The 9,535-nt window shown below is 38.6% G+C and overlaps 1 protein-coding gene across 1 annotated transcript in view; it reads left to right on the top strand.

Moving 5' to 3' along the window:
• The window catches only part of LOC135546746 (C-X-C chemokine receptor type 5), a 31,991-nt gene extending 28,020 nt beyond the window's left edge, over positions 1–3,971 (top strand). Inside the window, 5 exon segments of the mRNA XM_064975399.1 lie at positions 222–402; positions 841–1,289; positions 3,041–3,238; positions 3,545–3,735; positions 3,737–3,971. Coding sequence (XP_064831471.1) covers positions 222–402; positions 841–1,289; positions 3,041–3,238; positions 3,545–3,735; positions 3,737–3,845 — 1,128 coding nt within the window. The 3' untranslated portion in view covers positions 3,846–3,971.
• Positions 3,972–9,535: the final 5,564 nt, after the last annotated feature.

Raw genomic sequence — 9,535 nt, 5'->3', positions numbered from 1 at the left:
AAAAGCAATTAAGCCACAAAACATTTTACATTGAAACAACAACGTCATCATCTTGTTATCTTGTCAAAGAGCTACAATGGACATTGACAGGATTTCAGGACTTCAAGCTGTGAGGTGTAAAGTAAAAGTACATCCAACAACAACAACAAAATATATAACTTTCACCAGCGAAACATGATTTACAATCTGCTTTTTAACCTGATTTTCAACTTGTTTTTCAGGGCTCATTTGAGGACGGGGGTCTTTTCTATGGCTTTGATAACTACTCAGAGCTGCTGGAGACTCCTGACAACAGTAGCAGTGATACTGAGTACACCTGTAATGACGGAGCAGGTCTCCACCTGTTTCATACTGTGTTCCAACCCCTGGTCTACAGCCTGGTGTTCTTCCTGGGGCTGACAGGTACACACACACCTGTTTCATACTGTGTTCCAACCCCTGGTCTACAGCCTGGTGTTCTTCCTGGGGCTGACAGGTACACACACACCTGTTTCATACTGTGTTCCAACCCCTGGTCTACAGCCTGGTGTTCTTCCTGGGGCTGACAGGTACACACACACCTGTTTCATACTGTGTTCCAACCCCTGGTCTACAGCCTGGTGTTCTTCCTGGGGCTGACAGGTACACACACACCTGTTTCATACTGTGTTCAAACCACTGGTCTACAGCCTGGTGTTCCTACGGGATCTTCCAATAGTCCAGGTATAACATTACCTAATAACAGTCTTGATGTGTATTATCTTCTGGTTCCACCAGGTAACAGTCTTTATGTGTATTATCGTCTGGTTTATATTCCACCAGGTAACAGTCTCGATGTGTATTATCTTCTGGTTCCACCAGGTAACGGGCTGATGTTAACGGTGCTGCTGAAACGCCGTGGCCTCCTGCGGATTACAGAGATCTATCTGTTACACCTGGGCCTGGCTGATCTGATGCTGCTAGCCACCTTCCCCTTCGCACTGGCACAGGTGTCCTTGGGAGTGGTGTTCGGAGACGTTCTGTGTAAACTGATTGGGCTGATGAACCGACTCAACTTCCTTTGTGGGAGTCTCCTCCTGGCATGTATCGGCTTCGACCGTTACCTGGCCATCGTGCATGCCATCACCAGCCTCCAGAGCCGACGCCCCAGGAATGTACACCTCACATGCCTGGCACTGTGGCTGGTCTGTCTGGCCTTGTCTGCTCCCAATGCTGTGTTCCTGTCTGTAGGGGAGAGTCCCATAGACCCGACTCGGCTCTCGTGCTTCTTTCACAGTCACGGTCTCCATGCAAACAACTGGGATCTGACGGTGGGTTCCCCTCAAACGGCTCAGCACTTCATTTCTCTGATCCAGTTATTTCATTGGCTTGTGACCTGGATGGAATCTCTCAGCCAGAGATAGATAGTTAGACCTGGATGGAATCTCTCAGCCAGAGACAGAGAGTTAGACCTGGATGGAATCTCTCAGCCAGAGACAGGGAGTTAGACCTGGATGGAATCTCTCAGCCAGAGACAGGGAGTTAGACCTGGATGGAATCTCTCAGCCAGAGACAGGGAGTTAGACCTGGATGGTATCTCTCAGCCAGAGACCGAGAGTTAGACCTGGATGGAATCTCTCAGCCAGAGACAGGGAGTTAGACCTGGATGGAATCTCTCAGCCAGAGACAGGGAGTTAGACCTGGATGGTATCTCTCAGCCAGAGACAGGGAGTTAGACCTGGATGGAATCTCTCAGCCAGAGACAGGGAGTTAGACCTGGATGGAATCTCTCAGCCAGAGACAGAGAGTTAGACCTGGATGGAATCTCTCAGCCAGAGACAGAGAGGGAGTTAGACCTGGATGGAATCTCTCAGCCAGAGACAGGGAGTTAGACCTGGATGGAATCTCTCAGCCAGAGACAGGGAGTTAGACCTGGATGGAATCTCTCAGCCAGAGACAGGGAGTTAGACCTGGATGGAATCTCTCAGCCAGAGACAGGGAGTTAGACCTGGATGGAATCTCTCAGCCAGAGACAGGGAGTTAGACCTGGATGGAATCTCTCAGCCAGAGACAGGGAGTTAGACCTGGATGGAATCTCTCAGCCAGAGACAGGGAGTTAGACCTGGATGGAATCTCTCAGCCAGAGACAGGGAGTTAGACCTGGATGGAATCTCTCAGCCAGAGACAGAGAGTTAGACCTGGATGGAATCTCTCAGCCAGAGACAGGGAGTTAGACCTGGATGGAATCTCTCAGCCAGAGACAGGGAGTTAGACCTGGATGGAATCTCTCAGCCAGAGACAGGGAGTTAGACCTGGATGGAATCTCTCAGCCAGAGACAGGGAGTTAGAGATGGAATCTCTCAGCCAGAGACAGGGAGTTAGACCTGGATGGAATCTCTCAGCCAGAGACAGGGAATGGAATCTCTCAGCCAGAGACAGGGAGTTAGACCTGGATGGTATCTCTCAGCCAGAGACAGGGAGTTAGACCGTCAAAGCAAAGAACAGATGCAGTTGTCTGTATCTCAAATGGCTCCCTATTCACTATTGGTCAAAAGTGTATATAGGGAATACATTACATTTACATTTAAGTCATTTAGCAGACGCTCTTATCCAGAGCGACTTACAAATTGGTGAATTCACCTTCTGACATCCAGTGGAACAGCCACTTTACAATAGTGCATCTAAATCATTTAAGGGGGTGAGAAGGATTACTTTATCCTATCCTAGGTATTCCTTAAAGAGGTGGGGTTTCAGGTGTCTCCGGAAGGTGGTGATTGACTCTGCTGTCCTGGCGTCGTGAGGGAGTTTGTTCCACCATTGGGGGGCCAGAGCAGCGAACAGTTTTGACTGGGCTGAGCGGGAACTGTACTTCCTCAGTGGTAGGGAGGCGAGCAGGCCAGAGGTGGATGAACGCAGTGCCCTTGTTTGGGTCTAGGGCCTGATCAGAGCCTGGAGGTACTGTGGTGCCGTTCCCCTCACAGCTCCGTAGGCGAGCACCATCTAGGGAATAGGGTGTCATCTGGACGGATCACTGGTGTCTCAATCTAGTAAACCAAGGGATGTATTTGTACCTCTGTTCCAGGAGCGGCTCCTGACCCACGTGCTGTGTTTCTTCCTGCCTCTCGGGGTCATGACCTACTGCTACGCTGCGGTGGCGGTCACCCTGCACCATAGCCAGAGAGGTCAGCGCAGCCTGGAGAAAGAGGGCGCCATCAGGCTGGCTGCACTAGTCACTGCTGTGTTCTGCCTGTGCTGGCTGCCCTACAACATCACCATGCTGGTGTGAACTGATTTATTCATTTATTGATTCATACGTTTCATTTAATTTATTTGACATTCAAAAAAAAAATTATCTAGTCAAGAACATGTAGAATATACTGTTTTTGTTTTTAAATCAACGATAACGCAAAGTCACTGCATGTGAATGAAATGGTCCCCTATTCCCTATATAGTGCACTACTCTTGACTATAATATAGTACAAAGTACATAGAACTATATAGTGCACTACTCTTGACCAGAACAAAGGTCAAAGAAGTGCAGTATAAACTGTAGGGAACATTGACTTCTCTCCACTGTGACGTTTAGGTGAAGACCCTGGTGGATCGGGGGTTGGACTCTGGTTTGAGCTGCCAGTCCCGGACTACTTTGGATAAGGCCTTGGTGGTGACAGAGAGCCTGGGGTACACACACTGCTGCCTCAACCCGCTGCTGTACGCCTTCACTGGGGTACGGTTTCGACAGGATCTCCTGAGACTGCTGGCCCACTGAGTCTGTGGTAAAGGGGGTACTCCGAGGGGACGGGAGTAAGACGTCAGCGTCATTCTCTAAAGGACTCACCACCACTATGATCCTCATGTTGACCACCAGATTTTACTGTTACAACTAAGGTGAAAAGGTGTCTTACTACACCTCGTTTCTTTAAAAGGATTCTGATGGTTAATTCTGATCTTTGATTTAATTATGAGTAAAACTATTGTATTTTCAGCTTACAAATTAATTTTACTGTTACAACTAAGAGCTGGGGGAGGGAGGGGGGGTTACTGTTAGAGCTTGTGGATCAATAATCAACCCCCTGTATGACTAACCTCTCTTTATGGGGTTGTGGATCAATAATCAACCCTCTGTATGACTAACCTCTCTTTATGGGGTTGTGGATCAATAATCAACCCCCTGTATGACTAACCTCTCTTTATGGGGTTGTGGATCAATAATCAACCCCCTGTATGACTAACCTCTCTCTATTTGTGTTCTGGATAGCTTATAAACGTCTATTTGTGTTCTGGATAGCTTATAAACGTCTATTTGTGTTCCGGATAGTTTATAAACGTCTATTTGTGTTCTGGATAGTTTATAAACGTCAATTTGTGTTCCGAATAGTTTATAAACGCGTGAAAGTGTAATATTGTTCTTTAGCCAGTAGGCCTGCATTGCCAATTATTGACTGAATGTGAAATGTATTGAATTTAAAAAATACATAAATAAAATATGATTGAGTGCTTCCCAATGTTGTTCACACCAGCCAATCTTTATCCTCCTACGACTCATCAGATTGGTGACTACTGTGCATAAAAGTATAAACTACTGTGTCTAGAAGTATAAACTACTGTGTTTAGTATAAACTACTGTGTCTAGAAGTATAAACTACCGTGTTTAGTATAAACTACTGGGTCTAAAGTATAAACTACTGTGTCTAGAAGTATAAACTACTGGGTCTAGAGTATAAACTACTGGGTCTAAAGTATAAACTACTGTGTCGAAGTATACACTACCGTGTTTAGTATAAACTACTGTGTCTAGAAGTATAAACTACCGTGTTTAGTATAAACTACTGGGTCTAAAGTATAAACTACTGTGTCTAGTATAAACTACTGTGTCTGAAGTATAAACTACTATGTCTAAATGTATAAACTACTGTGTCTGAAGTATAAACTACCGTGTTTAGTATAAACTACTGGGTCTAAAGTATAAACTACTGTGTCTAGAAGTATAAACTACTGTGTCTCGAAGTATAAACTACTGTGTCTGAAGTATAAACTACTATGTCTAAATGTATAAACTACTGTGTCTGAAGTATAAACTACTATGTCTAAATGTATAAACTACTGTGTCTAGATGTATAAACTACTATGTCTAGAAGTACAAACTAATGTGTCTAGAAGTATAAACTACTATGTCTGGAAGTATAAACTACTGTGTCTCGAAGTATAAACTACTGTGTCTGAAGTATAAACTACTGTGTCTAGAAGTATAAACTACTGTGTCTAGAAGTATAAACTACTGTGTCTAAATGTATTAACTACTGTATAAAAACTACTGTGTCTGAAGTATAAACTACTGTATAAACTACTGTGTCTAAATGTATAAACTACTGTGTCTAGAAGTATAAACTACTATGTCTAGAAGTATAAACTACTGTGTCTAAATGTATAAACTACTGTGTCTGAAGTATAAACTAATGTGTCTAGAAGTATAAAATACTGTGTCTAAATGTATAAACTACTGTGTCTAGAAGTATAAACTACTATGTCTAGAAGTATAAACTACTACTGTCTAGAAGTATAAACTACTGTGTCTAAATGTATATAACTACTGTGTCTAAATGTATTAACTACTGTGTCTCGAAGTATAAACTACTGTGTCTAAATGTATAAACTACTGTGTCTAGAAGTATAAACTACTATGTCTAGAAGTATAAACTACTGTGTCTAAATGTATAAACTACTGTGTCTGAAGTACAAACTACTGTGTCTAAATGTATAAAATACTGTGCCTAGAAGTATAAACTACTGTGTCTAGAAGTATAAACTACTATGTCTAAAGTATAAACTACTGTGTCTAGAAGTATAAACTACTGTGTCTTGAAGTATAAACTACTGTGTCTAAAGTATAAACTACTGTGTCTAAAACTACTGTGTCTGTATAAACTACTGTGTCTAAAGTATAAACTACTGTGTCTGAAGTATAAACTACTGTGTCTAGAAGTATAAACTACTGTGTCTAAATGTATAAACTACTGTGTCTTGAAGTATAAACTACTGTGTCTAAAGTATAAACTACTGTGCCTGAAGTATAAACTACTGTGTCTAGAAGTATAAACTACTGTGTCTAGAAGTATAAACTACTGTGTCTAAATAAACTACTGTGTCTAGAAGTATAAACTACTGTGTCTAAAGTATAAACTACTGTGTCTGGAAGTATAAACTACTGTGTCTAGAAGTATAAACTACTGTGTCTAAATGATAAACTATAAACTACTGTGTCTAAAGTATAAACTACTATGTCTATAAAACTACTGTGTCTAGAAGTATAAACTACTGTGTCTAGAAGTATAAACTACTGTGTCTAAAAACTACTGTATAAACTACTGTGTCTAGAAGTATAAACTACTATGTCTAGAAATATAAACTACTGTGTCTAAATGTATAAACTACTGTGTCTGAAGTACAAACTACTGTGTCTGAAGTATAAACTACTATGTCTAGAAGTACAAACTACTGTGTCTAGAAGTATAAACTACTATGTCTAGAAGTACAAACTACTGTGTCTAGATGTATAAACTACTGTGTCTATAAGTATAAACTACTATGTCTAAATGTATAAACTACTGTCTCTAGATGTATAAACTACTATGTCTAGAAGTACAAACTAATGTGTCTAGAAGTATAAACTACTATGTCTGGAAGTATAAACTACTGTGTCTAAAGTATAAACTACTGTGTCTAAATGTATTAACTACTGTGTCTAGAAGTATAAACTACTGTGTCTGAAGTATAAACTACTGTGTCTAGAAGTATAAACTACTGTGTCTGAAGTATAAACTACTGTGTCTAGAAGTATAAACTACTGTGTCTGGAAGTATAAACTACTGTGTCTCGAAGTATAAACTACTGTGTCTAAATGTATAAACTACTGTGTCTCGAAGTATAAACTACTGTGTCTGAAGTATAAACTACTGTGTCTAGAAGTATAAACTACTGTGTCTGGAAGTATAAACTACTGTGTCTCGAAGTATAAACTACTGTGTCGAAGTATAAACTACCGTGTTTAGTATAAACTACTGTGTCTAGAAGTATAAACTACCGTGTTTAGTATAAACTACTGGGTCTAAAGTATAAACTACTGTGTCTAGAAGTATAAACTACTGTGTCTCGAAGTATAAACTACTGTGTCTGAAGTATAAACTACTGTGTCTGAAGTATAAACTACTATGTCTAAATGTATAAACTACTGTGTCTGAAGTATAAACTACCGTGTTTAGTATAAACTACTGGGTCTAAAGTATAAACTACTGTGTCTAGAAGTATAAACTACTGTGTCTAGAAGTATAAACTACTGTGTCTGAAGTATAAACTACTGTGTCTGAAGTATAAACTACTATGTCTAAATGTATAAACTACTGTGTCTGAAGTATAAACTACTATGTCTAAATGTATAAACTACTGTGTCTAGATGTATAAACTACTATGTCTAGAAGTACAAACTAATGTGTCTAGAAGTATAAACTACTATGTCTGGAAGTATAAACTACTGTGTCTCGAAGTATAAACTACTGTGTCTGAAGTATAAACTACTGTGTCTAGAAGTATAAACTACTGTGTCTAGAAGTATAAACTACTGTGTCTAAATGTATTAACTACTGTGTCTCGAAGTATAAACTACTGTGTCTGAAGTATAAACTACTGTGTCTAGAAGTATAAACTACTGTGTCTAGAAGTATAAACTACTGTATAAAACTACTGTGTCTAGAAGTATAAACTACTATGTCTAGAAGTATAAACTACTGTGTCTAAATGTATAAACTACTGTGTCTGAAGTATAAACTACTGTGTCTAGAAGTATAAAATACTGTGTCTAAATGTATAAACTACTGTGTCTAGAAGTATAAACTACTATGTCTAGAAGTATAAACTACTGTGTCTAAATGTATAAACTACTGTGTCTAGAAGTATAAACTACTATGTCTAAATGTATGAACTACTGTGTCTAAATGTATAAACAACTGTGTCTGAAGTACAAACTACTGTGTCTAGAAGTATAAACTACTGTGTCTAAATGTATAAACTACTGTGTCTAGAAGTATAAACTACTATGTCTAGAAGTATAAACTACTGTGTCTAAATGTATAAACTACTGTGTCTGAAGTACAAACTACTGTGTCTAAATGTATAAACTACTATGTCTAGAAGTACAAACTACTGTGTCTAGAAGTATAAACTACTATGTCTGGAAGTATAAACTACTGTGTCTAGAAGTATAAACTACTGTGTCTTGAAGTATAAACTACTGTGTCTAAAGTATAAACTACTATGTCTAGAAGTATAAACTACTGTGTCTAAATGTATAAACTACTGTGTCTGAAGTATAAACTACTGTGTCTTGAAGTATAAACTACTGTGTCTAAATGTATAAACTACTGTGTCTTGAAGTATAAACTACTGTGTCTAAAGTATAAACTACTGTGTCTGAAGTATAAACTACTGTGAATAGAAGTATAAACTACTGTGTCTATAAGTATAAACTACTGTGTCTAGATGTATAAACTACTGTGTCTATAAGTATAAACTACTGTGTCTAAAGTATAAACTACTATGTCTGGAAGTATAAACTACTGTGTCTAGAAGTATAAACTACTGTGTCTTGAAGTATAAACTACTGTGTCTAAAGTATAAACTACTATGTCTAGAAGTATAAACTACTGTGTCTAGAAGTATAAACTACTGTGTCTTGAAGTATAAACTACTGTGTCTAGAAGTATAAACTACGGTGTCTAGAAGTATAAACTACTGTGTCTAGAAATATAAACTACTGTGTCTAAATGTATAAACTACTGTGTCTGAAGTACAAACTACTGTGTCTGAAGTATAAACTACTATGTCTAGAAGTACAAACTACTGTGTCTAGAAGTATAAACTACTGTGTCTAGAAGTATAAACTACTGTGTCTAGAAGTATAAACTACTGTGTCTAGAAGTATAAACTACTGTGTCTAGATGTATAAACTACTGTGTCTATAAGTATAAACTACTGTGTCTAAAGTATAAACTACTGTGTCTGAAGTATAAACTACTATGTATAAATGTGTGTCTAGAAGTATAAACTACTGTGTCTAAAGTATAAACTACTGTGTCTAGATGTATAAACTACTGTGTCTATAAGTATAAACTACTGTGTCTAAAGTATAAACTACTATGTCTGGAAGTATAAACTACTGTGTCTAGAAGTATAAACTACTGTGTCTGAAGTATAAACTACTGTGTCTAGAAGTATAAACTACTGTGTCTAGAAGTATAAACTACTGTGTCTAAATGTATAAACTACTGTAAGTAAAACTACTGTGTCTAAAGTATAAACTACTGTGTCTAGAAGTATAAACTACTGTGTCTAGAAGTATAAACTACTGTGTCTAAAGTATAAACTACTGTGTCTAGAAGTATAAACTAATGTGTCTACTGTGTCTAAAGTATAAACTACTGTGTCTAGAAGTATAAACTACTATGTCTAGAAGTATAAACTACTGTGTCTAAATGTATAAACTACTGTGTCTAAGAAGTATAAACTACTGTGTCTAAAGTATAAA

This window comes from Oncorhynchus masou, chromosome 9 (assembly GCF_036934945.1).
Source record: "Oncorhynchus masou masou isolate Uvic2021 chromosome 9, UVic_Omas_1.1, whole genome shotgun sequence".
Classification (NCBI taxonomy): domain Eukaryota; kingdom Metazoa; phylum Chordata; class Actinopteri; order Salmoniformes; family Salmonidae; genus Oncorhynchus; species Oncorhynchus masou.
The sequence above is the reverse complement of the archived record's forward strand: the minus strand, read 5'-3'. Positions and strand labels throughout refer to the sequence as shown.